Raw genomic sequence first — 26,419 nt, 5'->3', positions numbered from 1 at the left:
AAAAAAGGAAAATCTAAAGGAAAAAGGTGTTAAATTTTTATTTTTATGTATCTTACACATTTATATTTCTGAAATAAAATTTAAGAAGCAACAAAAATAGAGTTCATTTCTTTGTACTGTTTTTATGCTGTAAAGACTAGTCTTGGGGAGAAAACATAAAACTAGAGAAAGATGTATAGGTGATTGGTTGGAACTATTGAGGGCATAGAGGCTATGCCTAGATAAAAAACTTCTATATTAAAAGTGAAACTTCAAGAGCAGCCAGGTGATACAATGGATAGAATATCAGCCCTGAAGTCACAAGGACCTGAGTTCAAATATGGTCTCAGACACTTAATAATTCCTAGCAGTGTGACCCTGAGCAAGTCACTTAACCCCAATTATCTCAGGAAAAAAAAAAAAAAAAAAAAGGTGAAACTTCATCAATACCCCAATTGTAATTGTCTAAACATCTGGTTTCATGAGGACATGACAGAACATAAGCATTTTTCACTCAATTTTTCAAATTTCCCCTGAGTGAATAAAATAGATAAATAATTGAGGAGATAAATAATGAGATTTGACTTTTACCCCTTGTCATTGATAAGTGATTTAAAGGAGTTTTAAAAGCCTTTTATATGCTTGGGTTTTTCAGTCTGAAAATGAGAATACTTTTATTTGTCATTTCTTTACTAAGGATATTGTAAAAACTGAACAAGTCAATTTCTATAAGGTTTATTAAATTCAGAAGAAATGTTTTATAATTTCAAGTGTTATTATTTTAATAAACATGCAGCATTGGCAAAAGCCTAAGGTTTATGTTTATTTTAGATAACTACTGACTACAAATTGAACAAAGGTATATAATACATACCTGAAGTTGCATATCAGCTGCAGCACAGATCTTTTTGGATTCACAAAGTCGAGACACCATATTTTTTGGCAGTGCCTTGGAAAAAAATACCATAAGTACTGAGTAAATAATTGAAGGACACATTCATTTTACTACAAGAGTCAGAATCTAAAAAATATATCAAATGAAACAAAATACATATTGAATTTTAAACTTTAATAATAATTTTGACTTTTAAATAATTCAGGTATCAAGATGACAAGTTTGAAGACATTCTTTAACTTTCAAATGTGGAAATTTGTCAAATGGAAGTTTGTGTATTCAGGTACGTACACTTTCTAAAAAATCCATTTATAATCTCAAAAGTAAATAATTATAGAATTATTACTTTGTCATTTATGAATTCCATTTAAACACTATGTCATCATTTTTTAAAGAACACAGATACAGCAGTGTAGGACTAAAATGTCAAAATGCAAGAAAGTAAATTTAGCCACATTTAAGACCGAATTGTTGAAATCTCAGATAACTATAGTTATGAACCTTTATTTTCCAGTCTCAAAGAATGGAAGTGCATTATTTACTAGTGCATATCCTGGACCATATTTATGATCCAATATATTTTATGACTCTTTCTTGTGACTAATGAAGATTTATTCTCTATGCTAAAATTGGTTATATACATTATAATCTTTATCAGAGTACACTAATTATTGATTTGAGAAAACATACTTTGCTTATCTAGTATGCATAATGATAATTTTTAAATAATTCAGCTAACAGGATGACATGATTGAAGACATTTCCAAAGTATGACAGCTAGGTTGTACAATGGTTGGAGTACCAGTCATCAAGATTCATCTTCTTGAGTTCAAATCTAGCCTACTAGTTGTGAGACCCTGGGCAATTTAACCCTGTTTGTCTCAGTTCTTCATCTATAAAATGAATTGGAAAAGGAAATGGCAAACTGCTTTAGTATCTTTACCAATAAAACTTCAAATGGGATCATAAGGAATCATACACAATTAAACTGAATGAACTACTTCCAAAGTACAGGTTCTAGGTTAAATGATGTTAATTATTTGGCATTTATTTAACATCATTTTTACCAACATAGAAAGCTATCATTTTGTACAACCATGCTTAACATAAGAAACAAACAGAATTGATAAGTCAATTGTTGACATTTTCACAGGACGTATTGAATAAAAATTACAGGAAGTCATGTTAGAACTTGAAGAAAAAGATAAATGACGGCAATGAGTAATATATAAGTGAGGGAGAAGAAAAGGGATAGGAGGAAAAAAACTAAGAGTATCATCAATGTCACTTCAAAATATAGACAAAGCAATGAAAATCTGTTAGAAGAAACCAGAAATCACATTTCTTGGCACAGCACTGGGTGCCATAAATCCAGGAATACCCACTTTACTAACTTTTAGAGAGAATGATCAAAAGGATGCATAAGAAAAAAGGAAAAGTTTCATAAGAAAATGCTATTTTGATAATGGCAATTAGTCATCAATACAATAATTAACATCATCAAAAAGTAATTAAATTTCAAAATTAAAGCCTTACATTTGGGTTCAAAAATAATTGCAAAAATACATTAGGGATTATGGTTAAATCATATTTTATATGAAGAAAATCTGAAAACTTTAATTGAATTTCATTATACTTTTAAAGTATGATATAGTAGCCAACAAAGGAATGCAATCTTAGATTGCTTTAATAGAAATAGTGTCTACACTAAAGGAGGTTATAGTTAAACTGTCCTTCCCTTTTTTTAGATCCACATCTACTATATGACTGTTTCAGTTATAGTTACTCATTTTAAGGGCACTGGCAAAGTGAAACAGCTCTGGACTATAAGTCACTGAAATAACTGGGAATACAGCTAGGAGAACACTTAAGAATGGAATATGCATATCAACAAGTATTAGAAGAGCTATAATACAGAGGATGGAAAAGAGGAAGAAGTAGGAGCAATTACTGGCATCTAGATGTCTCTCCTAACTGACTAATTAGAGTAATTAGAGTCTATCTCGACAGGATTCTCTGTTAAGCATTATTGTTAAGATACAACTGTAATAGGTACAATTCTTATTTTTTTGATGCTTAATCCAAAGGAAACAATATAAAGAAAAACAAAAACAAAGAATGGGTAGAAATACAAATATAATCAGCTAATAGATATATTTTAAGAGCACTATAGGGTCTGTCCCTCACCTTTAACAAACTAAATGCTTTGACTGAGATAGAAAACCCTATAAATATAATGAAAAATTATTCAATTATTCAATAATATTCAATAATAATTCAATTAATATTCAATAATTATTCAAGGCAGGGAATAAGGGTTAAATGAGTAGTGAATTAACTAATAAAGTTCAGAAAACTAAGAGGTCACTGTAAAGTAGAACACATCAAATTAATAAATTATATCAGTACATGGAAGCAAGGTGGTAAGTGCCTCTGTACTGTAGAAAGGGAACACCTTTTTTTTTTTTTTTAATTATTATTATTATAGCCTTTTATTTACAAGATATAGGCATAGGTAATTTTACAGCATTGACAATTGCCAAGCCTTTTGTTCCAATTTTTCCCTCCTTTACCCCTCACCCAGATGGCAGGTTGACTAATACATGTTACATATGTTAAAGTATAAACTAAATGCAATATATGTATATATGTCCAAACAGTTATTTTGCTGTACAAAAAGAATAGGACTTTGAAATAGTGTATAATTAGCCTGTGAAGGAATCAAAAATGCAGGCAGCCAAAAATAGGGGTATGGGGAATTCTATGTAGTGATTCATAGTCATCTCCTTGAGTTCTTTCGCTGGGTATAACTGGTTCAGTTCATTATTGCTCTATTGGAACTGATTTGGCTCCTCTCAATTTTGAAGATGGCCACATCCATCAGAATTGATCATCATACAGTATTGTAGTTGAAGTACATAATGATCTCCTGGTCCTGCTCATTTCACTCAGCATCAGTTCATGTAAGCCTCTCCAGTCCTTTCTGAAATCATCCTGTTGGTCATTTCTTACAGAACAATAATATTCCACAATATTCATATACCACAATTTATTCAGCCATTCTCCAATGGGCATCCACTCAGTTTCCAGTTTCTGGCCACTACAAAGAGGGCTCTGCCACAAACATTCTTGCGCATATAGGGAAAGAGGGCATCTTTTAGATTAAACAAAAATATGCTATTTCTATAATAGTTTAATTTTGGATAGCTCACTGGAGTTAGGAAATGTACAATAACTCCAGGAATGGAACAGTATTATTCTCAATCTGTAGATAATATCTTCCATTATTTAAAAAAAAAAAACAACAACAACAAATCACTAATTACATCTTAAAATTTATAGAAACTGTTATTTTCTTTTTGGTTTGCATGTAACTTAACAGAGGTTAAAAAAGAGATAATGTTTGCAAGCTAAGTAATGAATATTACTATTTAAAACATCTTCAAGTAAGAAAAAAAGTTATCAGTCAACATAGTCTTCTGTAAATACTGTTTTGCTGAACAGCCTTGGTAACCAAATAATGCAATTCTTACCATAACATCAAAAGCAGTAATGTCTACAGGATATCACAGATGTTTTTTATTACAATCTCCTAAACTTGAGACATTTTGTAATGTGTTGAAGTGATTGCAAACTAATATAATACAGCTTTCAGATACAGACATGTGCATAGCTCCTATAACAGTATAAATAGTATTAAGAGTTTTAACTGTTAAGGGAAAAAGCATAAGGAAAGCCTGAGGTTATGAGTTTCAAAAAAAAGTTGTTCCATTTACATGCAGTATATGATCCATGCCAAGAAAAAGGTGAGTAAAGTGAGTAAATAATGTAGCTGATTCTGATTTGGGGCAATGAGTAACAAGGTTCAAATACAAGGCACAGCTGATATCTAGGTTACTCTATAGTTAGCAACTATAAAAGAGCAAATCAACCACCAGTCATTAAAAATGAGGTGTAACTAATTTTACTTTAGGTAACAATATTCTGGCAAGAACAATACTCTACTCATCTCTACAGTAGAACCCAGCACACCTAAACACCTACTCTTACAAGGGAAACAGTCACACCAGACTATCATCATGTCCTACAGATTAAGTAGTCAACTTCAAATAAGCCAACTCGTCCTAATTAATTAACTCAACTGAATCCAACCAGGAAGAAAAGGAGGATGAATGCCTCTGACTCAAATGGACCTCCACTTTGCCAGGGAAGGAAAATAGCATCTATATTTTGTGGGGCCTAGCTTAATATAGGTGAGACTAATCATAACATTTGCCTACTAAATTCCAGCATTAATATAACGTATCACTTGGAGGCTGTATTTTAAAGGAGAGTGTGAAATGCTAAATAGTAGAATAGTTATGCTGCAGATCTTCTCCACCTTTTCCCTGGGCTCTCCAAACTCTAATAAATCTAATAACTAATAACTTCTCTCCAAATTAATAATAACAGTCTCACATACCTGGCAAAAGTATTCTGAGGTGGTATCACTTATCTACTTAACATTTAATGCTTAGTTGCATAATACATTTGATTTTGTTGTTGTGTTATTTAAGTCATGCCTGATTCTTCATGACCCCATTGGGGCTTTCTTGGGAAAGATACTGGATTGATTTGTCATATCCTTTTCCAGCTTATTTTATAGATGAGGAAACAGAAGCAAACAGGATCACATAACAAGCCTAGTATCACACAGCTAGTAAGTGTCTGAGGCTAGATTTGAATTCTTCTTGACTCCTGACTTAGCACTTTATCCACTGTGTCACCTACCTGCTCCATACTTGATTCTACTTCAGTCAATCTACCTGCATTAAGGTAAGGAAGGCTACTACACAATGATTTTTCCAAATTTCTGCCTCAGTAATGATTTATTTATTGCTATATCAACTGCTTTTAAACAGTTCTGCTACTTTCTCATTTACAAAAAAAAAAAGTTTTAAGTAATATAAATTCTGTGGCATCAATAATAATCTTACAACAAGTTATTTAAGAGTTAGAAAAATCTGGTACTTCCTCAAAACAGCATAGCAGTCCCAATGCATCTTAAAACAGTATAATGTGGTGGAAATAATAAAAGACATTGAGCCAAAACATTAGTTCAAGTCCTTTCAATCTAAACATGCTGTGATCATGACTCTGTAATCCTCAATGACCAAAACAGTTTACCATCACTGAAATACATTTGAACATCCAACATTCACTACAAAACCTTATTATAAAAGACAAGAAAGCTGATGGCTTAAGTTGTCATCATACATCTTCTGAATATGGAAGTCGTATACCTTATTCTTCATGAATTATTACTTTCTATTAACAGGCACTTACTTTGGACATATTAACGCTACAAATACTATTCACTCAGGTTTTATTATACCATACTGTTATCTATATGTATTTTTCTACATGTTTAGAAAATAGAGCTCATGGATGGATATTTTTCTCACAATGCCACTTAATATAGTACCCTGTACCAGGGATGGGAAATGCCATATTAAGGCCAACAAAATCATTTGTTAAGGCAACTGCAGCTAAAAACTAGGTATGATAATCTCCTGCTGCTTGAATTCTATATTTGATAATTCTGTATGGTCCACAAATGATGTAATAAATATCCAAATGGCCTGCGGCAGAAAAAAGATTCCCTAGTTCTGCTGTATACTGATCCACAGCAATGTGGAAATACCTTCTTAAGAGTGGCTTCTTATACTTTGTGATATTCTAAAAGGATGACAAGGTTCCAAACAATATCATACCTTTAACCCCTCAAAGATGTTTATGTCCTAAGTTACACTATTTTAGAAAAAGATGTATTATAATCATGAAAATTATCTCATAATACCTAAAACAATCTTTCCCAAACTTATGTGGATATGGAAAATTGTGAGGATTTGAAATATATTGATAGTATCCATAAAGGCTAGTCTAGGCAGTCAAAGATTATGGAATATATTTGGAATAAAAGTGTATTGAAGAAATTTTAAAGCAAAATTCAGAAAATTAAGCTATTTTCATACTGAAAATTGTTGCATGTAAATGTTGCTGATGTATATATTTTCGTATCTAATACTATAGAGGGGAAAATATGACTAGCATAAAAATGTTTAAATACAAGCTATATTCCTCTCACACTGTGGAGAATACTGGGGTTCCATGGAAAGGAGTTTGGGAAACTATAGCACTTCAGTACAAGCTGAATAAAATGAACATGTTTTTCTATGCCTGTGATATTTCATAAAGCTTGACAATTCACTCACTTCTAGAAAATGGTTTCATTCTTTAAGAAGAATTGGTCATCAAATACTGAGTCTTTCATCTGGAGTTTCCTATCTAGACAAGACTGGTCCTGATCTTGATACCTTTTGATGGTGCTTTAATGAATAAAATGAAATAAAAAGATTATGTCATACCATAATTCTTCACATTCCAAATCTAACATAAATAATATCACTTGATATTATCTGAGATTAAAAAGCAAAGGGAAAAAAGGTTTGGAATAAATTACTTAACAATCCATTTATCTTTGAGTCACTGATAAGATATCATTAAAAACCTTATTAAAAATATGAAGTGCTACTTTGATGATCAACATGGCTTCTACCCTTGAATACCACCAGTAACCTTAATTGGAATCACTTATACCCACTGGTAAGGTTAGTCCTGCCTCAGGCTTTGGAACCATCTCTGATCACAGGCAAAGGAAACAAAAGATTCCTCTAAATACAATGCCCCAGTGTTACTGCAGGAAATTGTTTTTTGGTTTGTTTGTTTGTTTTTTTCTTCTCTATTCTGTCCTTACAGACTATGCATGGCTGGCTTCCAATTACTGTTTACATTGATCTTCTGGGTACCTGGTGCTGCCTAATTTTTGCTCCCAATGCAGAACTTTCCAGGGACTAAAGTCGTGTTTCTTGAGTCCTAGTCCTCTATGGCTGGGTCTCAAATACAAGTGGCCTGACTTTCCAGACATCAATCACCAAACACCTGCCTACCTAGATATATAGCCACAACATACCTCCAGGTTATTCTGAGGCATTCACTTTCAGCTATTTAGACTCCTAACTCTTTTTCCAGATTAGATGCTTCCAACTAAGTGAATTTCCTAGGCATAGCCAATCCTTTGAATGAATATTCCCAAAGAGCTATTGCCTGGATATGAGACAAATAATGATTATACATAGTCAACTTTAATGAACTGAAGTTAGTGGGTAATTGCTAAGAGGTGATTTTCTTAAAGCTGTGAGAAAAGAGAGTGATAGGTTGTATATAAGTCTAGTTGTCCTTCCACACACCAAAATGGCTAGAATTGCACTAAATAAACTAAAATTTAAAAAAAAAAAAAACAAAACCCAAAGAAAGAAACTCTAAAAGCAAGCCCTTGAAAGAAAAAAAAAAAAAATAGAATTAAAGTAATGATCAAAGAAAACCTAATAAATGAACACTATGATGTGAAGGAATTCCTGATTAAAACTCAAAAACAAGAGAATTCTTAAGTTACTTTAACTAATAATTGAGGAAATAGAATGACTAGAGTAGTTGGAAGGACCAATAGAAAGGAAGAAAAAGATATGAAGTAAAATGGAGTTAAATAAAAAAATTCAAAAGAAAATCTAGAGCTTGGAATGAAAGCAGAAAATCTTAGTAAAATAGTAAACACTCCTCCAAAAATAAATTCAAAAATTCAATGTCACTATAAGAAATACCAGCACAAAATCCAATCCTGAAAACCAAACATCTATAGATGTTTGAAATGATAGCTATAGAAAACAGAGCTCAAAAAGTTAAAGCAAAAATCACTAATCTCTCAGAAGAACATTATGAAAAAACTTGAAATAAAGGAAAATTATTGGAATACATAGGCCACAATCAGAAAGAAATCGAAGATCTAATTAATCCAGAAATGTGACTGTCAAGTAACAAAGCTTCCACATCAAGAATAAAATATTATGAGCAGCCAGGAAGAAAAATAATGTGCCAAGAAATTTCAGTCTAAACCACACGAGATTATGCATCAGCAATAAGAAAAGGAAGGAAAAAAAATAATATAAATTAAGGGAAACTGTTTGCACCCCATGAATGAAATTCTAAAAAGATGAATATAGTCCTAAAATAACATCTCTCACGCTTAGAATAGTCTCCTTATCTATCTCCTAAATTCCCTATCTTCCTTCAAGTTTCAACTAAAATCCCACCTTCTACAAAATTTTTCCAACCTCTTTTAGATGTGGTTCCTAATTCATGTTTTGGTATATAATTTGCACTTTCTTGAATTTATCTAATCAATATAATATCTACTATTCTGAATTATTAAGTGTGTCCAAAAGGCAGGGGGAAGGGAGAAGAGGAGGAATCAAGCTACCTGAACCTACCTGAGCACAGTCTTATTACTGTACTTTTCTACCAAGTTTATTCCATCATGGACAATGCTACTAATTTATTTCACAAATTCATTTATCAATATACCTAGTATTCTAAGTTTAAATTCTGTGACTTGAAGCAGTCACATACAAAGAACTTTTTTTAGGTTTATCTTATGTACAAATGTCCTTTTCAAAACCATGGGGATCTCTCTTCCTCTTTGTGAATTCCTAAACTTTGTAGGGACTTACCTATGGAATGAGAAAAAATGAGGATCAAACATAGTATGTAAACCTGGGTGAGGGAGAAAATGATGGTGTCCTTAATAATAATAGGGAAGAAAGAATGAGGGAAAGATTTAGGGGAAAAAATAAGTTGAATTATGAACATTTTGAGTTTAAGATGTCTACAGGATATTCAGTTCAAGATGTCCAATAAGCATTTCAGGACATAAAAGTGGATTTGTTTTGCCCCAACAATAGCAATAAAAATAATAATAATAATAATAATAAAATACCTTTTTTTTTCTCCATTTCAAACATCTAAGACAGGGGTTCTCAAACTCCAGCCCGTGGGCCACATGTGGCCCACTGAGGATGTTTATGCGGCCGCTGGGTTATGGCAAATGGGCTGAGGGGCGGAGACAGAGCTTGAGTTTTTGTTTTTACAATAGTCCAGCCCTCCAACAGTCTGAGGGACAGTGAACTGGCCCCCTATTTAAAAAGTTTGAGGACCACTAATCTAAGATAAAGCATGGTCCAGAGTAGGGACTGAATAAATGCTATTAATTGACTAATTTTCCAAAGCACCCAACCATAAGAAGCCCAAAGTTTTATATAAACATAATCAGAACAGTCTAGAAGGCAAAGGTTTGAAACTAGTATCGTTCTCATTTTTATATAACTGAGTAAACCATGACTGAAAAACTATAGCTATTTGCTGCCAGTAACTAAATGAAGCCATGTCTCTATTCTAATCACTCACAAACTGAGAGGCAATCATCTGTATAAGTTTCTATTTACTTAGTCTGTGTCCCTAACTAAAAGCATTCCCAGTTATAACTAAAAAATTGAAAGTACAGAATTTAATCACTGTTCTGCCAACACAGTATATTTTCACCTACAAGTTGTGGGAAATTTAAGGCACAGCTTTTGATATATCCCACTTAATTTTCTAAAGAAAAGAAACTGTGCTTTTTAAATCTATCTTTTTTTCCAGGATAATTATATGCAATGGACAGTAACAATAACAACTTGTTTATTCCTGTAAAACACAAAAAAATTAGCAAAGAAGAGAGCTTTCTCCACTGAAAGGTAGTATGACAAATGACTGAAGTGAAAGAAGCAAATACTTTAGCAAACTTTCCATTTTCCAAAACCAATACAAAATCTATTTGGACTAACCAAATGTTAATTTACAAGCTAAAGATAAATTTGATAACCATAGCTATCCTTTTAGCATTTCAATCATCTAATTCAATAGTGTTAGAAATTTGGCATTAAATTCTTACAGAGTATTTTCTGAAGACTACTCTATTAAAGTCATTAGATACTTAAAAGGTCATCAATACATTGAACATTAAGAAATTCTCTGATAGAAATACTAAATATGGTAGTTCTCCAAGTCCTTCTAAAGCCAAGAACTCCAACCACAGACATTCCCAAGGAACATGTTGAAGTTAAAGTAAGACTTGTTGGGACACAGTCAAATACAAATAAGAAAACACTGCAAGGGCATGAAGCAAAAGATTCCAAGGGAATGGAGCCTGAACTGGAAGTCAGTAGCCCTGTTGTCTAACCTGACTTCTACACTGGCATACATGTGAGTGCAAGTGCCCACAAGGGGAAAAAACAATTGAATTGCAGTGTGACAAAATCAATCAGTTTGGTTTGTCTTGGCCAGTGATTCAGGCAGATCATCAACAAAACTAAAATAATTTTGCCAAGCCACAATGAGCTGAGCAGAGTTATCGCCTCTGTTCTCAATCTACAAAATGAACACAACACTAGTTGACACATACCTATTTCTCAAGGACCTTTTATAGATTAAGAAATAGAGTATTTTGAGATCCTCAGATGAAAGGAACTTTAGAAGTACTAAGGTATAGTGGGACCACCTCGGAAATGTCTCAGTGAAGCACTCATACATAACCAAGAATAAATTCAGATGACAGTATGTATTTTTTCTTAAATTAAAAAACATTTCAATGCATGTGATAAAATACCTAATAACTTTCACTACTTTCACCTAACACAGGTTGCTAGTAAACATTCTCACAATAGAAAAGCATTAAAAATTACAGTATGATAAATTTGCTAAAATTATACAAACATGTCCAAACTTATTTGATTTTAGTCATAAAACAAGTTTTATCTTCAATTTCTATTCATATCCTCTCAGACTGACAGGAAAAATTCATAACAAGTATATAAGTAACCTTGAAGTTATTTAAACTTAAGAAGAAATATAAGCCTTAGGCCTAATTTCACAAACCCAAGGCAGAAAATAAATCTTTGGCAAGATGCAAGACAGAAAAGTTCACCAATAAAAGCACAAGAAAGAACTTTCTTATATTTCACAATCCAAGGGCAGAAAATCAGATTCTAATAAAGTAGTAGTAGAGAAAAATTCATTATTAAAAACATAAAAATTTTAATTCAAAATTTCAATATTCTAAAATATCTGTCAAAATGTAAATAAATGTCTTCAGAAAGATAGAAAATCGGCCTGAAAGAATATACACTACAGTATTCAGAATTTAAGGAACAATATTTGAAAAATCAACCCTGTACTGGTAATTTGATATATTTTTCACAACTCTTTAAATATATGTAATAATAAATAATAACACATTTACAATGTGTAGATAGTCACGTTATTCTTCTTTTTGTAAGTAAAAGATTAAGTTCCTCTATCCAAACCAGGACTTCTTAGCCAGATATGAGCTTTTAAAATATCTGATAACTTTGTTATCACTATATTTGGTTCCCTCTATAATCCTATGCATTTCTTTTATACATTTAAATACATTATTCTGAAAAGGGTCCCATAGTTTTACCAATAGTAAAGGGATCCATGATACACACAAAAAGATTAAAAACGTAAGACAAGGTTGAATTGTTTCTCAACTCTCAATGTGTTGAAACATTTAAGAACGATGAGCTCTTCCTCATGACAGTTTACTTATAGGGTGGCTTTATAGTCAGGACATCTAGGGTTCACAGATTTAAAAGATAAATAATATAAAGCCACTATTTTTCCAACAAGCTATATGTTCAATCACTTAATAATAATAATATTCAGAGGCAGATAGACAGAACACTAGCTGGAGGACCAGATCTGAAGTCAGGAGGACCCGAATTCAAATCGGGCCTCAGACACTCAATTAACATTTATTACCTATGTGACCCTAGGCAAGTTACTTAATTCCAATTGCCTCACCAAAACAGATAAATAACTAAATGATAATAATACATATATATATATATATATATATATATATATATATATATATATATATATATATATATATATTCAAAGCACTGTCAGGCACTGTAGGAAGATATAAAAGAAAAAAGAGTCATATACATTAAGTTCCCATCCAATTGAAAAAGTCATTTAATCTAAACTCTTTTGCAATACAGGAATATGTTCTATAGTGTCCCTGACAGATATTATTTCTGACTGAAAACTTCCAATGATGGAAAGCTTACAACTTGAGCCTTTCGGCTCATTTCACTATACAGAACTCTAACCACTTCTATTTTTTTTTTTCTCTTGCTGAACCAAAATCTGATTATATTTCTACTCTTTGGTCCCTCCACATAATATTGTCTTCAAATATTTCAAAAGAACTATAACATCTTAACATTCTCTTTTTCAGTCAAAATGCATCCAGTTTCTTTTTTCATTTCTATATTATAACACTTCCAGGCTATTAATTATCTTAGCATCTCTTTTTGATATTATCTAGCTTACCCAAAGGTTCTGTAATTTTTATCAGTGTGGTCACTGCAATCACAAAAACAGATTATAATTTATCCAGAAGTTAGTAAATGGTCTTCAAGAGTTAGTGGGAACAAATGATTTCTCACTCTATGGTGAATTCATTAATGAACTTCATGAACTCTCTGAACTTAGGTCAGTGCACAGATAATAGACACAGTCTACCAATAGACCTGTATTTAAAGCCTTCTGTGAACTCCAGGTAACTTCAATCACAAAATGAGTTGAAATAAAGCCTTTTGTAGGATTTACTAATACTTCTCTTAAAATACAGGAGTGAACAGAATACCCAAGGATATAGTTGGAGTAGTACAAACTGCAGTTGAACCATTATTTTCCATTATCTGGATATCATCTTTCTAAGAATATAGTCTAAGAGTAAAGCCTTCTTAATATATTCCTCAGATTAAATTGCTAATTTTAATAAAGCTTATATTTCACTAAAACCTTTAGATTTGTTTTGCAGGCTTACAATCATGCAGTTGATTTTTTTTTTTTAATCTAAATGCAAGGCTTTGCATTTAATGGTATAAATTTTAATTTTTTAGTTTCAAACATATTATGACTGAATTTTGATTCATCTATAGCAGTAGTTACTATTTCTAGTTTTGAATTACATATTAAAGTGATAAACATACTTTCTGCATTTCCATGAAAATCACTGAAAAACTGCTGAACAGAACAAGGTCAAGTGCTCTGTGACATTCCATGAGACATCAACATTTAGGCTGAGTATGATTCATGAAACACCACTTTTTTACATGGCTGTTCATCCAGTGACTCTACCTAATACAAATCTGGTTCAAACTTAACCATCCACAAGAAAGTACATTAGATTCAGTAAAATATTTCTAGTAAGATTCACTATGTCTATTTCAGTGATCTATTCTAAGAAATTGGTAGACATCATAGTTCTTAGTGAAACTCCATTGGCTCCACTTAATTTCAACACTGCTTAAATGCTAAATAAAAAAATCATTAAGTAATTTATTGTGAGATCTTGTTGAGAATAGATGTCACAAATTTTCTGTCCACAAAAATAAACAATTTTCTGCCAATTCTCTGCATCCAGAGAAAAAACTATGGAGACTGAATGGGGGGGCCAAAGCATACCATTTTCACTTTTTTTATTTTGTTTTTTCCTTTTTCCCTTTTGTTTTGATTTTTCTTTCACAATATGACTAATATAAAAATATGCCTAAAATGACTTCATACAGTAACAACAAGATTATGTGATGATTCAAAGTAATTTCAATAGACTTGTGATAGAATGTGTCATCAGTATCCAGAGAGAGAACTATGCAAACTGAAGGTGGATCAAAGAACAGTATTTTCACTTTTTTTCCATTCTTGTTATTTGTTTGCTAGTTTTTTCTTTCTCAAATATTTTTCCCTTTTTATCTAATATTTCTTGTGCAGTGTGATGAATATGGAGATATGTTTAGAAGAATTGCACACGTTTAACATATATTGGATTGCTTGCTATCTTGGGGAAGGGAAGGAGGAGGGAACAAAAATTTGGAAAACAAGATTTTGCAAAGGTGAATGTTGAAAACTATTTTTGCATATATTTGAAAAAATACAATGCCATTAAAAATAAAATAAAATGATTGTACAAATATAGTCTATTGATGTCTTAGAGAAGGAGGAGAGGGGAAGAAGGTAAAAAAAATTTGGAACTCAAAATCTTACAAAAGTAAATATTGAAGCTATCTTTACATGTAATTGGAAAAAAATACTATTAAATGAAAAAAATTCTAAGTAAAAAAATAAATAAACAATTTCCCCTTGGAAAATTAAAATGTCTGTTCATGGTTTTCTAATATTTTTTAAATTCACTGTAATTTCTCAAAGATCACAGATAAGGGCGCTAGAATATCAATTCACCTTCTTGAGATTTAATTCATATAACTATGAAGACATGGCAACTGGGTAATACAGTAGATAAAGCACTGAACTTAGAATCAGGAAGACTCATCTTCAAGAGTTCAAATGTGGCCTCCAACACTTATTAGCTGTGTGACCCAAGGTTGTAATGTGCTGTTGTCTCCAGAAGCTGCCAATCGCTCTCTGGGAGGAGATCTGCTGTGTCAACTCAAATCTCTTGGACAGATTCTTCTTCCTGGAGAGAACTGTTGTCTCCAGATAGCTGCTGTTAACTCTGGTCCAGAGTAGTGATTTCCTTCTTTTATCCTCCCAGAGAATGGGCGTGGGATAATGCAAGGGCTTCTGGGAAAAATTACTTCAACCAATGAACTTGCTCCTCCTAAGCATGCAAGCTCTTCCCCAAAAATTCACAAGTAAAACTCCCAGTCATGGCTGGAACTAGAGAATTATCAAGTATCGACTTAGCACTTAGTAAGAACCTAACACAAGGTAAATCCCTTAACCCAGTTTGTCTCAGTTTCTCATCTGTAAAATGAGTGAGAGAAGGAAATGGCAAACCACTCTGGCATTTTTACCAAGAAAACCTCCAAATGAGTTCACAAAAAATTAAAACACTACTGAATGACTAAACAATAACAAAATGGAGAAATGGATTCATTTTGAGTCAAATGGTGCTTTCTTCCTATCTTCTCATCTAACATGGGCTATATTTCTCTTAATACTATTAGTACTATACTTTCAAGTTTAAAGGTTATTTTCCTTGCTGAAAATGAAGTGTAAGCAGTAAAACAAAAGTTGATTAGTCCTGCTTTCTCTCTAACATTATATCACTTTTCCCAAGCAAAATAATTCTTGTTCTACTTCTAAACAGTTTTTTTAAGCTTTTATTTTCAAAATATATGCATAGTTTTCAATATTCACCCTTTCAAAACCTTGTGTTCCAAATTATTTTTTCTCCCTCCCTTTCCCCTGTTTCCTCCCCTAGAAGCAAATAATCCAATATATTTAAACATGTGCAATTCTTCTATACATGTTTCCACAATTATCATGCTGCACAGGAAAAACCAGTTCAAAAAGGGAAAAAAAAATGAGAAAGAAAACAAAAGGCAAGCAAACAACAACAAAAAAGGTGAAAATATTATATTGTGATCTACATTCAGCCCCCACAGTCTGTCTCTGGAAGCAGATGGCTCTTTCCATCACAAGTCTATTGGAATTGGCTTGAATTACCTCTCTGTTGAAAAGAGCCACATCCATCAGAATCGATCACCACATAATCTTGTTGTTGCTGTGTACGATATTCTCTTGGTTCTTTTCACTACACTTAGTATCAGTTCATTTAAGTCTCCCTTGTATTAAAAAATGTTTTTTGTAATCACTCTCCATTCCTATAGCAATTTGCTTTATATTATATTTGTCTGTGTACGTTTTGAGAGAACACAGGATCAGAGAAAATAAGATCACAAATGGGACCTCTAATCTAATTTCTTCATTCTACTAACATTCTACTAGCATTGATTATATGCCAGGCACTTTACCATTATCTCATTTGATCTTCATAAGAACCCTGGGAGAAATGTATGATTATTATTCCCATTTCACTAATGAGGAAACTGAGGCAATCAGAGATTAAGTGATTTGCCCAAGATCACACAGCTAGCAAGTGAGGCCTGTTAGGATTACTAAGTGAGAACTGAGGTTGTCTGGACAGTGACAAGGTGAGAATTCAGGTTTTCTGGACAATTACAAGGTAGAACTCAGGTTGACTTGATGAGGGGGCAAGCTCATTGGCTGGGGTGGTTACTTGGGCTTCACATGTGGTTAGCATTGTTATCAGTGGCCTAGATAACACAGATGGCATGTTTATCAACAAGGAAAATGACAAAGAGCTAGGAGGAATAGTGTGAATAAACTCAAAAGAGTTTAACAGGATTGAATATTAGGGTAAATTAATATTAAGATGAAATTTAATAAAGAAAAATGTAAAAGTCTTTGGGGGGAAAAAAATCAAGTTTACAAGTTCAAGGTAAGGCTTTAATGCTATTATATCTTATGCTGGCTTTAGATAATTATTTGTTGATCAACTGGCAAATAATGGATATAAAGCTGTTCTGTCTCACGAATATAACAATACTAACACTTAAAAAACAAAAATAACTTTGTTGAGGTTATGAATCATAAATGTAATTAACTACATATTACAGATAAAGATTTTAAAGTTAATATAAGTTAAGTAAGTGAAGATTCAGGACCATTTAGGATAGAGCAAGACAATCTCTTAAAACCTGTACTTTTGACTCAATACTAGTAATTACTTTGCTAAATCAAGCTTCTTCAAAAAAACTTACCAAAACAAAATTAGTCACTGAATGATTTAATAGTTGAAATTTCAAACCTGAATATAGCTGCTATAATGGCATTACTTCCCTCCATGCATTCTACAATCTAGTCATACTTGGCCTATTCAAAGTTCTCATCACATGATGCTATTTCTACTGTCTCTGGTCTTTGTACTAATTGTCTCCTGTGCCTATAATACATTTTCTTCTCATTTTTGCCTCTAGGAATTTCTGGTTTCCTTGAAAACTAAGCTTAAGCACGATCTTCTAAATGAACATTTTCCTGATCTCCAACAGATAATATTGTTCTCCCTCCCCAAACGACTTTGTATTCATTTTTTATTATAGCTTTTTATTTACAAAATATATGCATGGGTAATTTTTTAGCACTGACAGTTGCAAAACCTTTTGTTCCCATTTTGTATATATTATTCATATACTGATACGCAATACTGTTTCCATTAGAATGCAAGCTCCTGGAAGATAGAGATTGTTTCACTTCTTTCTTAGAGATTAGCAGACTACTTGCATATATGTAGCAAAACTTAAAAATGCTTATCGAATGATTACTGCAATATGGCAAAAGATAAAGGTCAAGTGTTTTTTCCTCCTTTAATCACTATTTTTATGTGCAATCAAATAAATTAATTTACTTTATAGGATTTTAACCCTTAAATTAAAATAATTTTTCAGGAAACTGACTTACTCAAAAGCAATTTCACTGACAAATGTATATGTATGTATCTATGTAGGTACATTATTTGGACTTCCAATGAATATACATTCATAATTATATTTTAAAAAGTTTGATCATCACAATCCTGTGGGGAGAGGTATAAGGCAGATGAGAAAACAGATGATTGCAAGCAAAATGAAACATCACAGATCAGTTCTATAAGGCACTATAAATATCTGAGTAAAACAAAAAATAATTTCATGATCTGAAGGAAGGATAAAAGCACAAAAACGAAGGGGGGAATTATAATGTTGGAAAGTAGTAAAAATTTCTCAAATGACTAGACCTGTACTACAAATGCTACAATATTGAGCACATTAAAATGAAACTCTCCATACTGAAGAATTAATGGATTTTTACTATAGAACCATAGCTCCACAATTATATTGGACACCAATGACAAGGTGAAATCCATGTACACAATTTACACAACCAGCTTTGGTTGGATACGGCTATTTCAATGTATTCAAGAGATGATAGAAAATTTGCGAATTCTTAAAAAGTGTATAACTCCTAGTAACATTTCAAGCCACTTGTCACCATAACTCTTTCTTCCACAATAGGCACCTTTCTCTCTTAATTCTACTGGAGTTTCCATAAGGCACAAGAGCCATACCTAAATTTTTGCTGTACACCATCCCTTTAACACTGATGAGCATAGACCTTCAGAAGATGAAAAGTAGATTTTTTTCACAAAATGGTTAGGTAGACCTTCCTACCTTCATCCTAATGCAAGTGAAAGGAAAAATGAATAACTTCCTTTGTGAAATTCATAACTTTAACTAAGTCCAATTTAATTATATAACAAAGTTATAGCATGTACATTTTCCCCCTACCTGGCCAGTCTGATAATGCTTTGCAAACTGGTTAACCACTCTATAATCACTCGCAAAGTACTCCATCAAGATAGAAGGAACTTCAGCAAAATCAGTGGGGCATCTTGTCCCTAAAACAAAATAACAAGTGGCATAATTTAAGGTAAAATTTATTATTTTTATGGGAACTTCTAAAACTTTCTTTGGACTTTTGATGAACTATAAGCTTTAATGCATTAAGTCAATATTTTACTTCTAAAAAATTATTGTACATATTGGCAAAAAAGTTTATTATATTCCTATGCATTTTACTTCAAATCAAAAAGCGAAAGAAAACGTTTTCACAGCTGAGTAAAGCATCTTGTAAAAAAAACAAAAAAACAAAAAACTGCTCACACTCTCTAAAAGCAAACTTGCCTATGCTCAAGATGTCCATGTATTAAATATGTTATTTTGAGATAGTATTACAATTGAGGTAAAAATGTTCACTTAAAATTCACAGGGTTCCATTCTCAAACATGGCTTCTCTTCCAAATCTTGTAAATCCACACTATTCCAACTTTTTTCTTTTTTAAAAAAGTCAAGTCTCAATATAACTATATATTTCTTTAAAATAGGCAAATATTATAAGAATTTAATTTTTATTTAACACACTTTTGGTTCTTTGATTTTTGTCCTTAATGAAAGTTCTTCTACCTCCAGATTTACTCCAAGAGAGGCCACCTGTTTACAATTCATCACTGGTAGGGAATCATCACCCACCATAAAACTATAACTAGAGCTTGGAGCTGGGTTATAGCGGTTTGGCCAGAAATAAGGCAAAGGTCACACAATCTTTAGAGTTGGGGGAAATCTTAGAGATCAGTTTGCTTTACAAAGGAGGAAATAAATGAGAAGGGATGTGCTCAAGACCATAGCTACAAGCCTGAGATTCCTCTAAGGCCTCCCATTCACATAAATCCCAATTCCAAAAGTTAGAGGAGAGAAACCTAAATGGCAAGCCTTTTCTGCTGAGCCTCATTTATTCCTTTGTCAATACACATATGGGGAACTGAATTATAACCTATTATAATTCTTTAAGGTTTACTAGGCACTTTCCTCAAAATAACCTTGAGAAATAGGAATTTCAAGTATTACTATCCCCATTTTACAGCTAAAGGAACTGATCCACAAAGTAACAAAAATGGTTTTTCTGAGTAGCTTTTAAAGAATATATCTGTGCTCTCAATAGGCTCAAATGAGATAATTTATGTAAAGCACACTGAAAACTTTCAAGTGCAGTATGTCAGCTGTTAATATTATTCATCATTGTTCATATTAGAAAGCAGTGTAGCTGGTTTTGAAATCAAGAAGATTCAAGTGCAAGTTCTGCTTCTACACAGTAGCTGGGGAAGTAATAGCAAGTCACTAATTTCTCTGCATTCCAGCAGACATCCTAAGACTTCCAGAAGCATCTAATCATTTGATCTCCATGGGAAATAATCCATACTAACCCACCTTCCCCTCTTCCCAAAAAAATCAGTTCTGGGCATATGTCTCTGTATGAGCACATGTCTATGTGTGTACAGATATACACACGTTTATCAATAGATATACACATGTAACCACAGAAAAGAAACTAAATGAATTCACTATATGAGGATGTGTGTATATTTTCTGAATCTATCTATATGCATATAATTATACAAATATACACTTAAATACACAATTTCAAAGTTCTCTTCAACAATGAAAGACAAAACCCATCAATAGTGCCAATCCCATCTGGCTCATATTCATATTGTCACATAGATTCACAGGATACTGGAGACCTACACACACACACACACACACACACACACACACACACACACACACACACTCCATGCTCAAATATGAATAAGAATATTTAAGTGACCAAAGACCATTCAAAAGGGTACAGAGTACATAGCTGAAGTAAAAGGCTATATAAGGTTAGAGAAGTACACAAGAAAGTTAAGCATGAAAATATATAAAGGGTAGAAATAGAACAGTAATAGAAATGATCAATGAGATGAAAACAAAGAGTTATGGAATGAACATTTTTCTCGCCAAAATAAGAGCTTCCTTTTTCATATAAAATTGATTGAAAACAAAGTATTAAATAAAATTATCCTCAGCATCTCACCTGTAACGTGTTGATAACGAGTACGTCCCAACATAGAATGCATGGCATGTCCCATTTCATGAAAAAGATTCTCCAACATTCCAGGAGTTAATAAAGGTGGTACATTATTTGCTGAATGAGGAAGGTTCAGCATAAGAACTACTACTGGAAGCTGATATTCACCATTTTCCTTTAATCTTCCCCCACGGATTGTAAAGTGACAGTCCTTCATAATCAGAAAGCAGAAAGGAAGAAACAAGGCTAAGGTAAAAAAAAAAAAGTCAAATGGATTTATCAACATAAAATGATACCAAAGGTAAGTGCTTAAAAGTGCTAATTTTTTTCTCTTTACTTAACATATAGCTTCCATAAAAATTTTTTTACTCCTCTTAAATTCCTAATATTTGAAAGGACTGAGAAAGCCTTGATGTGTGCTAGCAAATATTTTTCTATATTAAATTCAATTCACAAGCATATGAATGCCTACTTTGTGCCCAGCACTGCTGGTTCAAAAAAAGATAACTAAAACATAGCTCCTGCTCTCTAGAAAGTGAGGGAAGCAAAAATAAATTTGAGCAGGAAAAATATTTTTAAAATGTATTTGTAAATTTGTAACTTGTTAGAATGTTTTATCATTATCTAACCTATTTAGTTATACCTATTCATTATACCTACCATCTATTAAAAATGTTTTTAAAATGGAATGCATATCTGTGAAACTTATTTTATTGGGGCAGTTAGGTGGCACAGTATTCAAGAGTGCCAGGTGTAGTCATTAAAATTCCTCTTCCTAAATTCAAATTCTGGCCTTAGACACTTACTAGCTGTATGACCCTGGGCAAGTCACTTAATCCTGTTAACCTCAATTTCCTCATCAGTAAAATGAGAAGTAAATGACAACCCCTTCAGTATCTTCGCCAAGAAAACTCCAAATAGGGTTACAAAGAAAGAGTTGGACATGACTACAAAACAATTCAATAAATATTTGCCTATTTTTGGTTTTTTGTTTTTCTTATTTGGATATACTGGTCTCTAAATTAGTATTAGTCACACAAAGTAAGGATTCCCAGAATGGAGAAACAAAATTAAGTAGGCTGTTATTTGTCCTTTGTGATTAAAGACCAAAATGACAATACAATGTTCAGATCAATGTACAATGTGTCGGGCTATGGCAAATCATACCAGTGAGTTTGAAAATTATACTACAGATAAAGTAAACATAGTCCACATGAACATTTGGAGTGATGAAGTCTCTAAATTTGGGCATCTCTCTCTCTTTTTTTTTTTTTTCTTTTGGAGCTACCACAATTCTGCTTTGCTCATAGAGCTTAGCACCTTTTTGATGCACTTTATGCTGGATGACCCTGTGTCAGTGTCTTCCATGTCTCACAACGAATTCTAGTGTTCTTCAAGGAAACCTGCTAAGTGTTCTTAAAATACCTTTTCTAACCACCTTGTGGGTGCCTACCTTGTTTGAATTATTTATAAAATAGTTTTTTAGGCAAAAGTACATCTGGTATTCAAACAATGTGGCCAAACTATTGGGGTTGCACTGTCTGCTGACTGCTTGCACTGAATGCTTAGCAGCTCACCTCAAGAGAAGACCTTAGTCCTAGGTACCTTATCTTGCGGGTGATCTTAAGAATCTACCCAAGACAATTCAGATGGAAATGATTCAGTTTCCTAGTATGGCATAGCTATACTCAAAAAGGCTGAAACTCTGAATAGGTGCACTGGAATCAGACAACCAAGCACTTAACGCCAATTATCTATTGGACAATACTCTATTAGCATATGCTTGGGAAAATGGCTGTTCTCACTATTCTGTGCTGGCTCTATCTTTAGGTGTAATCATAGGATAATCATAGGAGGGATTAAGGAATGGAGTAAGACAAGCCAGAGTCACTTTGGAGAAGGATGAGAAGAAGGGAGGTCGGTCGGTGGGCATAGCTATACTTGCCCAGGTTTCACAGGCATACAACAATGAGATCAGTACAACAGCTCTGTAGACTTTCAATTCAGTATGCACTCTAATAGTTTCTCAAACACTGAACTAGCTCTGGCAATGCATGGGTCAACCTCATTTTCAATATGTACATTCCTGGAAAGTATATTGCCAAGGTAAGTGAGCTTATCCACAATATTCAGAATTTCTCAATTTTCTGTAACCAATAATTCCATGTATGATGGTATGATGCTGGTTGATAGAGAACCATTAAACCAAAATTAACAGAAATAGCAGAAAATCAATCCACACTTTGTTGCATCTTAGTTTTAAAGGCTACATCAAGTGTCCAATCATCTGCAAACAAAATCATGCACCATTTCTCTCTCCACTTTAGTCTTGGCTTGTATGTAGTATTTTCAAATGAAATAATTTACCATCAGTGTAGTAGGTGACTCTGATGCTGTTTTCATTCTTGTTGAAGGTGTCTGACAACACCACCAAAAATGTAATGTTTAAAAAAAGCTTAGGAGCAAGCATACAAACCTGCTTCACTCCACTGGTGACTGGGAAAACACAAGAACATTGTCCATCAGCCAGAATTCATGCCAGCACATCATCATCAAATTATTAATTAGGATACAGATTCAGTTTCTAGTTTTGGTTTCACTAATAACTAGCCTCATAAGCATGTATATAACTCACTTAACTTCTATAAGCTTCAGGTTCTTCTTTTTAAAATGGGGACAATATAATTTGCCTCAGGACAGCAAAGGGTATAGAGGACAGAGTCCTGGGCTTAGGGCAATAAGACTTGTCTTCTTGAGTTCAAATATGATCTCAGATACTTCTTAGCTGTGTGATTCTGGATAAGTCACTATATCCTGTTTGCTTCAGTTTCCTTATCTATAAAATGAGCTGGTGAAGAAAAAAGGCAAACCAGTTCTGTATCTTTGCCAAGAAAATCCTAAATGGCATCACAAAGATTCAAATATGACTGAAATGATTGAACAACAAAAATATTTGCCCCATCTACTTCATAAGGTTTATGAGGATCAACTGAAATAATTAAATCACTATGAAAAGTATAAAATGCTATATGAATGAAAAGTGACATTATCTTTAACTTGTCTGGTAGGTATTAAAAAAAAATTTTTTTAAAGCTTTTTATTAACATAACATATGCATGGGTAATCTTTCATCACTGACTCTTGCAAAATTTTCTGTCCAACTTTTCCCCTTTTTCCCCCACCCACTTCCCTAGGTGGCAGATAGTCCAATAGATGTTAAGTATATTAAAGTATATGTTAAATCCAATATATGTAAATATATGTATACATATTTATACAGTTATCTTGCTACAAAAGAAAAATTGGATCAAGAAGGGGAAAAATAATGGGAAAGAAAACAAAATGCAAGCAAACAACAACAGAAAGAGTGAGAATGCTATGTTGTGTTTTACACTCTGTTCCCACAGTCCTCTTTCTGGGTACAGATGACTCTCTTCATCACTGAACTGGAATTGGTTTGAATCATCTCATTGTTGAAGAGAGCCACGTCCATCAGAATTGATCATCGTATACTCTTCTTGTTGCCATGTATAATTATCTCCTGCTTCTGCTCATTTCACTTAGCATTAGTTTTGTAAGTCTCTCCAGCTCTCTCTAAAATCATCCTGTTGGTCATTTCTTACAGAACAATTATTCCATTACATTCATATACCATAATTTATTCAGCCATTCTCCAATTGATGGGCATCTGTTCAGTTTCCAGTTTCTTGCCACTACAAAAAAAAAAGGGCTGCCCCAAACATTTTTGCACATCTGGGGCCCTTTCCCTCCTTTAAGATCTCTTTGGGATATAAGCCCAGTAGAAACACTGTGGGATCAAAGGGTATGCACAGTTTGATAACTTTTCAAGCATAGTTCCAAATTGCTCTCCAGAATGGTTGGATACGTTCACAGTTCCACCAACAATGTATCAGTATCCCAGTTTTCCCACATTTTCCTGTCATCTTAGCCAATCTGACAAGTGTGTAGAGATATCTCAGAGTTGTCTTAATTTTCATTTCAATAGTGCAGATCAATAGTGATCTGGATCATCTTTTCATATAACTACAAATAATTTCAATTTCTTCATCTGAAAATTGTCTATTCTCATCCTTTGACCATTTATCAACTGGAGAACAGCTTGAGTATTCAATTTTTTTTAAAACAAAGGATCTGCCATATGCCTAAATATGGTACTTTATAAAAAAAACCCAAGAAATATCTTAGATTTGACCCTTTGGTGTCTAGATAAAGGATATCGGGGAAATAGTTAATATTTATTCCTTATCATAATCTAAATGATATATTTTAAAACTAACTTTAATTGTAAATTCTTTTAAAAATCATAATTCAAATAAATAACTAAATAAAGAGATCATGATTCCATTGAAGTCTACCTCTCATAGAGCTGTTGGTTTACTGATGGTCAGTCAGTTCTTGGAGAACTAGTCCTCTAAGTAGCATATTACCTGATGTGGTTTGTCTGCTCGCTGAAAGAAGTCACAATAGATGTATCCCAAAAGTCCCTCAGTTTCATGAACCACAGCCTGAAAGAGGTTTCAAATATCATAATGAAGAAAAGATTTGATATCTCTCCTATTTGTGGTCATTTAAAAACACTCTATTCTCTTTTATCTACTTATCCTTCACCATATATTGTAGAGGGGCTATAGCTCTGCAGTTTTTGAAATGTTCTGGTCTGATTAGCTCCTTTCAAATCTTAAGAGATAGCCATAATTCCCCAAGTAATCTTAACATTTCTGTTCAAATGTAAGCCAATACAGTTTCTATGTCCCCCTTATGCCACTGATGAGAATATCCTACCTTAAATAATCCTACCCTGAATGGGAAAGACAGAGGCAAATAAGGCAAGGAAGAGAGAAGAGGATGACTCTATCCTGTCCTCTCTCTTCTTTGTGGAAGTCATCTTGCTTGTTCATTTTATTTAAAAATATATCCTTCAAAATGGCACTAGAAATTTATACATTTCAGGAATATAGTTCTGTTGACTACAAAGATGGAAAACATTTTCTCCAAATTTTTCAAGTTAGAGGAAATTAGCTAAAACCATAAGAAAAAAATACAGAATGAATGCAAATGTTGTAAAAGTAGGTAAAATAAATTTAGTGTGGGAAGTGAGCAAATAAATACTAGAAAGGAGAGGAAGATACATAAAAATTTATTTCAAGAAAGATAAATACTAGATAAAAAAAATAATGAAACGCACAATTCACTAGAAAGCTGTTAAATTGAGATCTCAATTTCCTCAATTGTTAAATTAAGAAGTAA

At 32.8% G+C, this 26,419-nt stretch overlaps 1 protein-coding gene across 2 annotated transcripts in view; it reads right to left on the bottom strand.

Annotated features, from left to right (window-relative positions):
• Window positions 1-26,419, bottom strand: part of MIPEP (mitochondrial intermediate peptidase) — a 171,279-nt gene that overhangs the window by 81,243 nt on the left and 63,617 nt on the right. For both annotated transcript variants that reach the window (XM_074303654.1, XM_074303655.1), the window contains exons 12-15: window positions 25,600-25,677; window positions 21,158-21,362; window positions 19,033-19,142; window positions 854-928 (exon numbers count right to left, since the gene is read on the bottom strand). In XM_074303654.1, coding sequence (XP_074159755.1) covers window positions 854-928; window positions 19,033-19,142; window positions 21,158-21,362; window positions 25,600-25,677 — 468 coding nt within the window. The remainder of the gene's footprint in view (window positions 1-853; window positions 929-19,032; window positions 19,143-21,157; window positions 21,363-25,599; window positions 25,678-26,419) is intronic.

The sequence above is a fragment of the Sminthopsis crassicaudata genome, chromosome 3 (genome assembly GCF_048593235.1).
Source record: "Sminthopsis crassicaudata isolate SCR6 chromosome 3, ASM4859323v1, whole genome shotgun sequence".
Lineage (NCBI taxonomy): Eukaryota > Metazoa > Chordata > Mammalia > Dasyuromorphia > Dasyuridae > Sminthopsis > Sminthopsis crassicaudata.
Note: the sequence above shows the minus strand (reverse complement) of the source record. Positions and strands in the feature narration are given on the sequence as shown.